At 33.8% G+C, this 13,992-nt stretch overlaps 1 protein-coding gene across 2 annotated transcripts; it reads right to left on the bottom strand.

Moving 5' to 3' along the window:
• Positions 1-7,501: 7,501 nt before the first annotated feature.
• On the bottom strand, positions 7,502-11,706 carry LOC132279865 (serine/threonine-protein kinase PBL35-like). 2 transcript variants are annotated; one of them, XM_059781918.1, is made up of 6 exons: positions 11,460-11,706; positions 10,202-10,521; positions 9,960-10,095; positions 8,891-9,024; positions 8,686-8,809; positions 7,502-8,312 (listed from the first exon to the last, which is right to left on the bottom strand). In XM_059781918.1, exons 1-6 carry the CDS (start codon positions 11,506-11,508, stop codon positions 7,858-7,860), a joined length of 1,218 nt encoding a protein of 405 aa, XP_059637901.1. In that variant the 5' UTR covers positions 11,509-11,706; the 3' UTR covers positions 7,502-7,857. The 2 variants fall into 2 exon arrangements, with proteins under 2 accessions (XP_059637901.1, XP_059637900.1); XM_059781917.1 differs by having other exon boundaries at positions 11,388-11,705.
• Positions 11,707-13,992: the final 2,286 nt, after the last annotated feature.

The raw sequence follows: 13,992 nt of genomic DNA, 5'->3' as shown, positions 1-13,992 counted from the left end.
CCATGCATGATTGATACAACCCATTGACACATTTCAAAAACCTCTAGTCTACTTCAATTTTCTTGCAAATTTTTTTTAAAATTACACTCAGTTCCAAAGTTTTAACTTTTAATAAGTAATTAGAATAGAAATAAATGGTCTAGAAGACACCAAAACATGAATGAAAAGTCACTCAAAATATTCCTTTTGAGTGGACTAGAGATATAAATTTAAGAAAGTATGTTTGCTTTCATAATAGAAGGCCAACGTGTCCAACCAAAAAAAAAAAAAAAATTGAAACTAAAGCCTCACATGGCCCACTAGCTTAGCTTGTGTTAAAGAATTCTCTAGTGTGAGAAAAACATGGGTGTCCCTTTGTCCACCCCTTTAATCAAGACTCTCCAACTTCCAATAGTACTACCATATTCAAATTCAAGGGTCACACTGGTCACACCATTCAAAGTTAACTCTCCCACCCTACACACACATATATATATATATTCTAAGTTGATACTTACACAAGTCTTTACTATGCTCCAATCTTATCTTTCTAAAATAGAGATATGATATTGTTAAGTCACTAGTCTATTAATCTCACTTGTTAATAAGTAACTTCATAAAACTATATAAAAATTTAAATAATACTACTCTAATCAATGATTCTTATTGGTTGAATGTATAATAATTCTAACCTACCTTATCCAATGCATTTAAGAAATAAAATTCTCACGTTAAACACAATCGGTTACAAATTTTAAATTTAGGTGTGAGAAACTTTGTCTTGAAAATTTAGTAGCAAAGCTAACTTTTGACCACCACCTTAGAGAACAAATATGATGTGTGTGTGGGAGAGTGGAAAGAAAGTCCTAGGATCTGGTGAGGAAAGAAGAAGAGAAAGTGAAATGAAATGGTTAAGGCGTGAGGGAATCTGTTTGGCTAGTGGCACGCGAACTTACCGCCCCAAATCATGAGAGAGAGAGAGTTTCAATAAAAAAGGGCTTTTGGGTTCCCAAAACCTTCAAAGAAAGGGTGGGGTGACCCTTTAAAAAAAGAAAATAAAAAAGAAAAAATAAAAAAGAAAAAAAGAAAGAAAGAAGAAAAGTGGTGAGGGGTGTGAATTAAAAGGGTAGCAAACCAAGATAGGTGTCCCCTAGGGCATGCCCAAGGCAGGCCTTGTTGAGCGCCGGTGTCCCCGCTTGGTTTAGCTCGATCATGGATTGCAAAAAAGTGTGTGTTTGTGTGCGTGTGTGAGTGTGTGAGAGAGAGAAACTACTTTGTACGTACACCTTCCGAAACTTCTTTCCAGAGACAATCCTTTGCTGACATTCTGCGCTCCTGTTTCCAAGATTCTCTCTCTACTTTCTCTCTCTTCTTCTTTTTCTCCTTCACTCATTTTTGTTTCCTACGTATGGATTCCTCATGACTACTGTTACACTACCAATTCTGGATTGCCTAGTGCATTCTACAAACAGATACTACATTTTTGTAGACGAAAATCTACAAAATTTTGAGTTCTATAGGTCCCTCTCTATATATAGCAAATATTGATTTGGTGGTTGTATAACATAAATGGTACATTATTTTTTATTTTTTATTTTTTTTTTTTTTTTTTTTTTTATTATTATCATTGGATGAGATATAATGTAGTAATTCAATTATAGTCATCAAAAGTACTTTGTACAACACTACTGTAGTGTCAACCAGACTAAATCTGTTTTCAACAGGATGTAATGTTCTTTTTTTTTCAAAAGGTTAAGCAAATTGTATTAAACAAATTATATTTCAACTGGATGTAATGTGTTGGAAAGCAAAAATAAATGTGTTGACAAATTACAATGCCGCCACAGGAGAGAATCCAAACACTATATGTTAAACTATAACGGTTTACAACACGTATACTGTAATTAATTAAATAGAATTATTTGGATTAAATACATGTATATGAATATATAAAGTTAACTTAATTTTTTTAAAAAACATTAGAAAAAAAAAAAAAAAAATCAATGGTAATTTATCAACGTTAGAATAAAGAAGTCTCCAAGCTTAGTAATAGCATGTATCAATCAAAAATTAAGCCATTAAACCCTTTTTGATTTAACCATATTAAATCAATGCACTTTTTTCTTCTTTTTTTTTCTTAATTGGTACTTACACATACATGTCTCTTCTGAGACTTTAACCCTTGACCTTTCTTTAAGAGGTAAGGACATAATATCGTTAGGCCACTAGCCCATTGGTAAATCAATGCACTTTTAATCACAAAGGTTTGTTTATACTGGGCATGCAAATCAGTTATCATTTGCTTTGTACCAGGTTGCATGTAAAGCCAACATAACTATCTTAGTACTCTGTGAGTATAATTTTACTAATTAATTAATTAAACACATGAAGCATAATATAGAGAAGGAATGTTAATTTAAATTAAATTAAATTATGATAGATGGAAAGAAGAGTGTGACAATAAAAAGTGGTTTTTATGTGGAGAATATTTCAGGTGCATGCGCAAGAGAGAAGCAGTAGTACTGTTTGATTTATATTTGAGTACAAACTAAGCATGACAAACCCTAAAGTAAGCTGCTCCCCTTCAACATCATTTCACTCACCTTCTTCGCCTTAATTCCCATCCCGAGGCAAAACCCTACCATTATACATACATATATACATATTCTCTTCTTCCCCACTCAACTCCTCACTTAACTCTCATCCTCTTTCTCTCTCTTCTATTTCTCTCTCTATATATATCTCTCTATATATATCTCTTGCTTGCATTTCCTTATCATCACATGATCACTCTCAATTTGTTCCTTCATGACATGTAGGTTTTGTTAAATGCATTATCATAACGTTCAATAACTGTCATCATACATGTTATAAATGTTCCTCTCCTTTCTCTAGCTCTCTTTTCTAGTTACATTTCCTTATCACTATGATCACTTTTTCTTTGTTCTCTCATGCATCAACATACATATATATATATATATATAGACATGTAGTTTTTCTTGTTAAAGAGCATGCGATTATAGCCGTTCAATAGCTTGCACCAGTGTTATGTTCTCATTAATTATCTTCCTTTTAACCCTAATTGAGTTCACCATTAAAAAACATATATATAATCATTAATTAATACTAATGCCACACCCATAACCCAAAGAGTAATCACCATACAACTATGTAGTACTTCAAAATTTTACTTCTACTTTGGTTTTTTTTAATTAAATTAATTTAATTTTGCTTCCTGGGAAATTAATTATCATTCAAGATATTTTAAACAAAAGGCAAAAAGTCCTCTTGCTAATGTTTTTGCATAACTTTCTTGATTTGTTTTTTCATAATATTTTTAGTACCTAGATACAAATTGTAACATATTGAATCAGAAACCCTTATTATATGCTCGATTCATGGAACATAAATCATTATTATTCGAAGATCCCACTTCAAGTTTTCCACCCCCAACCACCAACAATACCTTCACCTCCACCTATTACTCCACCAAGCTCAATCTTTATCCCTAAATAAATGATCATGTATTATTGTCCTCCTGCTGGTGCAACATGGGACCATGCTAGCTTGATGCTCCTTTTTCTTTATTTTCTCCTCCTCATTAATTAGTTGTCCGGCCGGTAAGTGGTATATATATATTGAGCCTACAAGTTGATATCTAAAGCACATACAAACTCCTTTGATAGCTAAAGCACACACTTATGGATAGAATGTTGCAATGGTTGTCTGGTTGCTTTCACAAGAGGAAAGTAGTTATCTTTTCCTTTTAGTGGATGTTTGGGAAGCATGGAAAGCGATGTTGGTGAGGTTCAATCCGAAGACGGATTTACACTTGTTCTTGTAAAGGACGATCTCAGATTGAGCCGCGCCAATATCACTTTCGTATATGGATTTCAATCGCTCTCCCTATCATCTTTATTTCTCTCTTTTGGACTCATCCTGCTATTTTACTCTATTTTGTTAAACATATATATATATATACACACACACACACACACACTGTGGTTGTGTAATGATAATTAAATTTTGTTGTTCTAGCATTTAAACGGCTATTGTTTTATAGGTTTGGATCAATTATTCTTCATCCAGTACTCTTTTCAATTCAATGCAGTAAGTCCTCTCTCTCTCTCTCTGTGGATGAATTTCAGTGTAGTAGCTAGCTTTTCTTATTTTTGATTTCTTGGAATACATTTTGTTATAAGCAAAATCAGTAAAATACAAAATAAAAAGGCAATGAGAACTGAGGAAAATTAAGATATATTTCTATGACTTAATTTCTAAATTAATTAATTGACATTTCTTTTCTTTATGCTTATATTATTTAATGGTACAGTATAAGAAATAGCCATTTTAAAAAAGCAATTGACCACCTTTAAGGTTGGCCCAATTGTGGAAACTTCACTATTCATCAATGTTTTGATGCTTTTACTATCATTAGTGGTGGCAATGGGTCCATACTTTGTAATAATGGAGTTAACTTATATGTGTTTAATTAATATTTGTACTTTCAAGTACTACAGAAAACAAAATTAAATTGTATTATTTAATATATATGAGTCATCCGGCACACATTCTTTATTTTCTTTGGTTGAAGGAGGGATGTGTAGTAATTTTTTCATACCCTAGTTAGTTGTGTGTGTGTGTGTGTGTTAGCTTATTCACTTACAATACCTACCCTATCCCCACTATTAACATTCTTTATTTTCTTTGGTTGAAGGAGGGATGTGTGGTAATTTTTTCATACCCTAGTTAGTTGTGTGTGTGTGTGTGTGTACACACACACACACACAATATCCTTTGTGGCTTCTACTCCTTGCATTACCCTCTTCACGATATCTAATTTCCTTAGTTTTATTCAAAATTTTATTAATGCCCATCTTGGCTGCTTAACTATTTTAATGTTAGAATTAATGTATGTAACAATACCACATTCTACTTTAGATGTTATTTTTGAATTGTGTGAGAGAATTTCATGCAAATTAAGGTTCATATATTAATTATGTCTTTCACAAAAAATCATAAAACAATCTCTTATCTATTTTTACATTTTTTTTTTTTGCAAACCTTGTCTATCTATTGATCCATCTATGTATATTTATGTACATGTTTCGTATAGTTTTTTTTTCTCTTCCTTTTTTTCAGTTCAAGAGTCCCTCTATTGAAGTCATAAATTTATGAACAAGAAAGTCTCACCTGCTTTTGAGAAGTTTAAAAGAATGGAATTTGAAGGAGCTAACACTGAGCATTATTTGGAATGCTGAACTAGAAAAAGACTGGCGCCCTTGGTTCTTCGATTCTCGTCTTTCAAGTGCCGATTCTAAACACACCAAGATTTGAGTCTTCATCCACAAATTTGATGATCACTGACATGTACTTGTAGTAAAAACAAAAATTTCTAAACTTCGATAATTAATAACTCTCTGTTCAACACACAATCAAGATCATGTGTAGGAAATGTAGCTAATATGTTCTGTCATGCCAATAAGGCTTTTACTTCAATGGCATTGGTAAAATTTTCAACCATGTAATGTAGTAAGCTAAGAGTCCAGACCTTCAACCCTCTGCAAATGGTGGCTATTTCAAATATCCGTTATTAACGGCTATTTGTTTTCGGTTGGTTTGGGCTTGGATTCATCTGTTGTTTGAAACCTGTAATTGGGCCAAATATTGGGCCTATATCTTGTTCATGGTTGTCCTTTTTGGTTGTTTTTGGGCAGTTTCTGTTGCTTGTGCCCCATACTCTGTAATTGTCCTATATCAATATACCAGTTTGATTTTCTAGGGAAAAAAATAATAATTATAAGAATAATAGAAATCTGGCCTAGTTTGTTAAGAGGTGTCAAGGGGCGACCATAAACTCTAGCCGTCCTGAGTTTGACTCTCACAAGACACAAAAATATTCAGATTTAAATGATATGTGTGGTTTGCGGGAGATTTGCACATATTTGGAATTTATCTTACGGCCTTGAGTCCAAAAGGCCTGCCGATGATCGGAAGGTTTCGATTTCCAAATATATATATATACATATAGGCAGAGTGATACACTTGTACTCTTCTGAGAACAACCATTGGTTTTGACATTTCTTCTCAAAGGAAATTCATCGAACATCTAGAGGATCAATCAGAATAAAACACTTGCTGTGTTTGCAATTAATGGATATCAAAGTTGTCATGACCTCTTTATGAGTCTCACATTCTTAGACTGCTATCAAGTGTCAATGTTGGTTGTAATATTGAGTTGTCAGTTCTGGGTGGCACGGGAAAGGATTGAAACAAGAAATAATATCATTGATTACTATTTTTGAAGGATGCATGCAATAGCAGGATTGTTGTGTTTTTCTTTACTACGGACCAGAAACTGCTCTGTGAATTTGGAACACAAAGGAACAAATATGAAATGGGTAATTACAACTTCAGCTAAAAGAAGACAATTACCGACTAGTTATCCCATTTGAAGTTAAAAGGATTTTCATTTGTATTAGGACAAAAAATCACATCACGCAAAAAAAAAATACAAAGATTTACGTACTTCGTTGTAAAACTAACGTAAATCCATGACCCATAGATGAAAACGAGTCAAAATTGTCTTTCAAGTCAAGACTGGGTCACACAACCGGACTAAAACAAAATTTGGGTCACAACTTCTAAGTAGGATCACAGACCAACTAGCATTTTTGTGCTGAGTTTGGAGCTAGTTTAAGGACCTAAGTCACACAATTCTTCTCAACAGGTATCGTTCTTACGTTCCGAGCGCGCTCTCACTCTTACGTTCCGTGCGTGCTCTCGTTCAAATTCTTACTGCTTATGACTTAATTTTATCGCTCTCACGCTCCCGTTTTCGAATTCACTTCGCTACTGCTCGCGCTTTGTATGACTTAATCAAGGACACAAAGCTAAACATTTTATTAAGAAGGTGGAGAAGGTGGTGGTGCTTTTATAAGGTTCAGTCATCAGTGGCAAACACACTTTAGCACATCTAATTATTTAAGTTCACTGTAACTTTCTAGAATTGATTCAACAAATAAGTTAAAGCCGGTCCAGATTCTATCTTAAATTTGACATCGATTCGAATCCCCAACAAACTGAATATTTTTTTACAGAGTTTTGATCCTAAAGTCATTACAATATATATACTTTTCCTTTATATCTTGACGCAATGCATATATGCTGATTTTGCTGGAAACATAGTGGGTCTATTAATGTCTTTGAGATGGCCTTGACACAATTCTGACCTAGTACCCACGCCAATGCAGATGTACGCACGAAGTTTCTGCCAGTGCAGGATTCGGGGATACAGATGTACGCAGCCTTACCTCCGCAGAGAGGCTGTTTCCTTGTTTCAAACCCCATGACATCACAATGGAACAATCTTATTAGCGCACTAGTAAACTTTCCCCATTAACGTTTGATTAAATCGAAGGATTTATCAAATACATAATTCATTACTTCAAACACTCGTGATGAAAGGCAGGTTCAGGATGGAATTCTACAGAAATACTTGGAAGAATTATGCAAAATGAAATTCCCAAAACTCAAAGCAGATGGCATTCAGGAATTTGAAAACAACAATCTTGGAAATGGAAGGTTTTTCTAATTACAATGACATCTCTCAATTACGATAAAGGCAAATCGCGAGAATGATAACAGACAGTTAGATCTCAACTCTACTAACTATAAGGTTTATAAAAGAGAAGGTAAATGATGTACCTTTTCTCTTACATTGTCCTGATGGCTCTGTCAAATTTCAAACAGCCAAAGATCATCCATCCACAAACTTCTAATTATATTCTTCTTACAACCCATTCTATGGAATCGGCCTCCCAGCATTTGGATTCAGTTGACAGTCGAGCGAATCAGGGGAGAAGAATTGATTAACCTTTATTTACAATGCTGCTTCCCAGTATTCAATGGAGAAGCTCTTATGCTCTTGGATTGGTTGTAGGTGAGATGGTGAGGTCCATCTGGTTTCTTCTTGCGCCTTCCTTGTTGAGATAAACGAGAGTGATAAGATAATATGGCGAGGTCATTGAGATCTTGCAGCGGAGTGAGAACCTTCACTACTTCATCCATGGAAGGACGGGATTTTGGATCCCTGCTAAGGCAGATGTAAGCTAGCTGAGAGACTTTCTGCACCCCTTTAAGAGAGTAATTCAGTTCCAACCGAGGATCCACTAGTTGGTAAGCCTTTCGCTTGTCAGCCAAATATGGCCGAGCCCATGCAACGAGATTCTGTTCCCCGCTGGGGCGTTTCTTGTCCATTGATCTCCTGCCTGTCAAAATCTCAAGCAGCACGACGCCAAAGCTATATACGTCACTCTTAGAAGTCAAATGTCCTGAGGGAAAAAGAAGCTAGATCTCAATCTTCCATAGTATATGAAGCATGATCAAGTGACCAATTTAGCATCTAAGCCAAAGATTTTAAAAAGTAGGTTCTCAAGCATTCAGACTAGACACTTGTGAAGTTTTAGTGGTACATGACTTACAAAGACATAATTTCAGATTGTAAAATTGTTTATTACAAGAAACAGCCTTCTCAGGTTTGTTTCATGGTTGAAGATCTACCAAAAATGCCTACAACAAATGGTTTGCACTCTCATTATATTCTATTGCTTTGTTATGGAGATCTTTAATCTTTTTTCAATATCGAGACATTCCTTCTCAGAATAGGTTTCAGTTAGCTCAAACTATATGAGTATGATCAAATACCTGTCATTACATATTCTGGAGCTGCATAGCCATATGTTCCAACCACTCTTGTAGAAACATGCGTTTTGTCTCCCTGAGGCCCTGCCTTTGCCAGACCAAAGTCTGAAAGCTTTGCATTGTATTCCTATGGATAAAAGTTCCTTAGTGTGCTGTCAATTAAGTAAAAGATTTGAAATAAAAATTCATTAACATCATTAATACATACCGAATCAAGCAAAATGTTCGATGTCTTGAAATCTCGATAGATGACAGGTTCAGGGCCTCCGTGGAGAAAAGCTAAGCCTTTAGCTGCACCAAGCGCAATTTTAATCCTGTTGGACCATGGAAGAGGTATGTTCCCTTCAAGAATTTCAGTAACATCAGGAATTGTTTAATAAAATAATTACACTTGTATCATTGAAAGCATAAATTAACTGATAAGAAGTTCTATTTTTTTTTGTCTCCTCAACAAGCCAACATTAGGTACACTATAATTAGTAGCATAAAGCTTAATGTTTAGAGATTATTATATAACATTGTGTTTCAACTACGAAACTATCATGGCAATACCAAGCAAGAAATTTTTTTAATAAATGTGTGATAAGCTGCTTTCAACTATAAGCACTAAAAGAGGACTCTGATAAATCTAAATTATCCCTTGTGATAACAATACAACCGTTGCTATTGGTTTATATATATATATATATATATATATATATATATATAATCATTACTCTTATAAGTAGAGAAATATAAAATTTTGGTGCACTTGTGATTTGTCATTCTATGAGCAGAAAATTAAATACTTAACATTGAAATAAATCAAACAAAATGGGCCCAAAAATTAGTCACACTATCCATGATGTTTGATGCACAGCATTGCCATCTTTGGTGCATCTTCTGCATAAAAATGCTGCTTTGGACAATCCGAATGGCAGGGTCTTTGTTTCTTGCAGATTTAGTGAGGGAAAGGAAAAGACCAACATGGATGAAGTCATATTCTCTTGTTTGGTGTCCTTGGAAAACAGGGAGGAAAATGGAAAAAAACAAAATATGAGGAAATCATGGACTTTTCTTACATGTCATTTTCAATTCGCTTTCATATTATTCGGCCATTTTAAACCTCACTAAATCTATTAACCAAACAGTGCCCAGGGGAGATGAACACAATGCAAATGACCAATGTCCTAGAGATAGTTAAAGTCGAAAGCAGGTGAAAGAATTCAAGCAACATGGTTCTTTCTTTATTCATTTTTGGGGGAGAGGGAATAAAGTAAGAGTATGTCAACACTCACTTCTGAAAAGATGATTTTCAAGGCTTCCACGGGTCATGAATTCGTATACGAGAAGTCGTTGATCATCCTCAATGCAGTAACCAATAAGTTTAACAAGATTAGAATGATGAAGCTGTCCAAGGAAGTCTACCTCAGCCTGCATTAAGCAAAATATCATTTGTTACATCCACCATTTTTTGGCATCACACTAACATTATGTTTTCGACATCAATCTACTAACCCAAAGCAGATAATCTACTAACCACCCATTCTCTATGGCCCTGAAGACCATCTGGCTTCAAACTCTTGACAGCAACTGTAACCCCCGATCCAGGTTTTGCCGGTGCTGTCCCATTCTCCTCCACCCATCCCTTGAAGACATACCCAAATCCACCCTCCCCAAGAATGCTATCAGGTCTAAAGTTTCCAGTTGCAGATTTTAGCTCCTGAAAACTAAACTGGAGCAGCTGGCGTTGACCTTTGTTTTCTAGTGCAACTGTATCAGCATTATCGGAGGAGTTATGAGCTTCATTCGGAGCACACATCTCTCGATTGCTAGCATTTAGGTATCTTGTCTCCGTAGCTGCATCACCGGACATACACAAGTTTTCAACAGAGTACAATAAATGTTACATTAGCTTAATTTGGAAATTGTTGCACTTTGGACTGCAATTTTCGCGAAATTATGGAATTTTTTAGTTCATCAACATGAAATATATTCTTCAAAAAGAAGCAAAAGCTGAAAAAACAGAAACCCATTCTTTTGCAGTAAGAACCCAATGAAATGAACATTTGCAGCCATATACAGCTTGAGCAAAATTAGGAAAACCATGAGAAATGTAAAAGAAATCTATAATTGCTGATAATATGAAAATGACATACAGTTCATGCATCCATCATAATCAACCTAGAGAAGTTTTTACTTTGTCACAAACCCTGGAACAGATCCAAGAAGAGAAACTTTAAGTCCTGGAAGCATAAACTGAAAATTTGCCTGAGAATCTCTGGCTTCTTTGGTTAAAAAGTTAAAAACTAACCAAAAGAAAAAGGAAATACAAAAACTTTCTGAGATAGTTTCGAACTACTCAATTTGCAAATCCCAAGTAAAAAGGAAAACCTAGTATTGAACCACTTTGAAATTGAAGTTTAAAGAAGCTTTATGGATATTATTTGGGAAATTTAAGAGAGAAATTACAAAATACTCAAAATTAACATAGGAAACAAAGGTGTGAGGAACCAAATTCAACACCTGTATAGAGGAAACAAACCTATAGAGTTGGGAATGGGGAGGACCAAAAAAATCAAATTCTCAAATTCAACAGTCAACCCAGTTCTAGATAAACAATGAGCTATCACCTGAAGACCTAGATCAATGATTGGAGCACAAAACTACCAAAAGAAAAAACCCATTATCTGCAATTTCAATATATATATACACACATATAATACCTGCATCATATACAAGACTAGTTCTTGGAATAGTGTGAGTAGAGTCCCTAGAAGCAGAGGTTTTGCAGGTACCTCTGATGCTGCGACTGAGGACTGACCAACACCCACACTTCTTATCCATGGAAGTCACACTGTTCAGCCTTTCATGGGCTTAGGATGAGTGAAGGAGATGAGAAGAAGAAAAGATTAATCACCATGTTTAGAAGAAAAACAGAGAGATGAAAGAGCAAAAGCTGTAGAGAGAGAGAGAGAGGGAGAGAGAGAGAGAGAGTGGGGAATTCTTTGTTGTTGCTGTGGGAGATTGTAGGCATCATCATCACCATCATCGCAGTGTGTACAAAAAGAACTTTTCCCACCACCTTTTCTGTGGGGAATGCCAATGGTTCTCTCTCTCTCTTTCTCTGTCTCCAAACAGTTCAGTTAAAGTTAAAACACAATTACCAACTAGGTAGTGAGAGGATATTTTTGGTAATTACCTGCCCAAAACCCAAGAGAAAAAAAATGGGGAAATACCTTTCAACAAGTCCCAGGAATATGTTTTCCCTATTTTTAATGAAAATGTTCTTCTAATTAGTAATTGGAAATTGATTCTTAAATTAATTTCTCAAATTGATACAGTAATTAATAGTTGAAGGAGTTTTTATCCTTTTACTACGGAAATGGGATCCACAATTGAGTTTTTATCTATTGTATCAAAAGGATAAAATCCCTTCTAATAGAGAACTTGGATCCTATAATTAAATCTTTTCTAAGTTTTAATTTTGAATTCTCTGTTAATTGACACATGACATTTAAAATTTATCTACTGTTTGTTTTAAACCACGTCAATTAATTTTAAAAAAGTTTGAAAATTGTACCGTTTCGAAATAAGAAAAATTATTGTTCTCCCTTCCTCATCTTTGGCGAAAAAGATCGTCCCCTCTCTCATCACTCATTCCCACTATTTTACGCCAAAAATGAATGTTCTCTTTCACTATTTTTGACACTCGGAAGCTTTCATTCACTCTCTTTTTTCTAAAATCTAAATTACAAAATTTCTCTCTTTTTCACTCTCTTTTTCTGAAAACTAAATTGCAAAATTCCTCTTTTTTGAAATTTAAAATGCAAAATTGTTCTGGTTTACTCTCTTTTTCTGAAATCTAAATTGCAAAATACCTCTCTTTTTTGACATTTAAATTGCAAAATCCAATACAGATGCTTAAATATTTCCCCAATCGTGGGAATAAGCAAGAGGAGAGAGAGGGAGCGATCTTTTTCGAAAAAAATGAGAAGAGAGAACGAGTTAACGTCGTTAAAGTATGGTGAATTTTCCTTATTTCAAAACGGCCTTATTTCAAAACGGTGTAGTTTTTAAACTTTGGTAAATTTTTTTTACTTCAAAACGGTTCAATTTTCAAACTTTCTTTAAATTAGTTGACGTGGTTTAACACAAGCAGTGGATAGATTTTAAATGTCACTTGTCAATCTGCAGAGAATTCAACTTAGAATAACTCAGAGAAGATTTAATTTAGAAAATTTAAGTCCTCTAATATACATATCAATAGAAAAATACATTCAAAAACTATTACAATATGATCATTATAAGATATAAATCTACCCTCAAGAAATAACCTTTTGTTACAAAAAGTATAATCAAAACTACGTTTCTAATATAAATAAATCTTACTAGGAGATATAACTAACTTAATTAAGATACATTGTATTTTGCATTGGTAGCATTAGTACTGAAAAAGAGAATGTTTGACGCCTTTGGTATGAGCACGAATGGAATATCCATTTCAAATATTCATTTGTTTGATATGATCATTTTATTGGAATAAAAATTTATTGTAGGAATACATAACTAAATTTATGAAATGATCATTTCATTTCTATGTACATTTAAAAAAAAAAAATCAAGTTCTCAAAAATACTAATATTTCAAATCCAAAAACCAAGCTTTAAATTCTCTCACCTCACTTAAGTTGTGCTTAAAAAGTAGGGTTAAAATTATAAAACCCTCACTATTTTCAAATTTTGATCATAAAACCTCTAACTTATTTCAGAAAATTCCTACATTTTCAAAAAGTTATCACATTACCCCAATATCTGTATCCGACCTGTTAACCGTGATATGAAATGACACATTTAACCTTATTATTTAATATTAAATTAAAAACTAAAAATTATTTTTAAAAATTCCAAAAATACCTTTTAAAATTACAAAAAATATATTTTAGAGAGAAAGGGGTGAGAGTTTGAGAGAGGGGCATAATTTTTGTAATTTTAAAAAAATAATAATAATAATTTAACATTAGAGAACGAAAAAAAACTCAATTAATAAACTCAAGTTCTCAACATAAATGGGGCATGAGACCTTTCCTTTCTTTGTGTCGCACAGAATTTTTTAAAAAATTTTCTTTAAAAGAGAATTTTCAGCTTCTTCCTTTAAAATATTAGTAAAACTTTAATTTCTCCAAATAATAATCATAAAGCAAAACATATTTAAAATGCAAGATCAAAGATTGTAGTAATCATGAGTCCAGAGAACGCCAACCCGGAAGAAAATTTTCTTTGATCGTAGTAATCATGTCTCTAAAGAATGCCCACCCATAACAAAATTTTC

This window comes from Cornus florida, unplaced genomic scaffold (assembly GCF_030987335.1).
Source record: "Cornus florida cultivar Cherokee Brave unplaced genomic scaffold, ASM3098733v1 CherokeeBrave_3.0.0_Hap2_Chr10, whole genome shotgun sequence".
Taxonomy (NCBI): Eukaryota; Viridiplantae; Streptophyta; class Magnoliopsida; order Cornales; family Cornaceae; genus Cornus; species Cornus florida.
The sequence above is the reverse complement of the archived record's forward strand: the minus strand, read 5'-3'. Positions and strand labels throughout refer to the sequence as shown.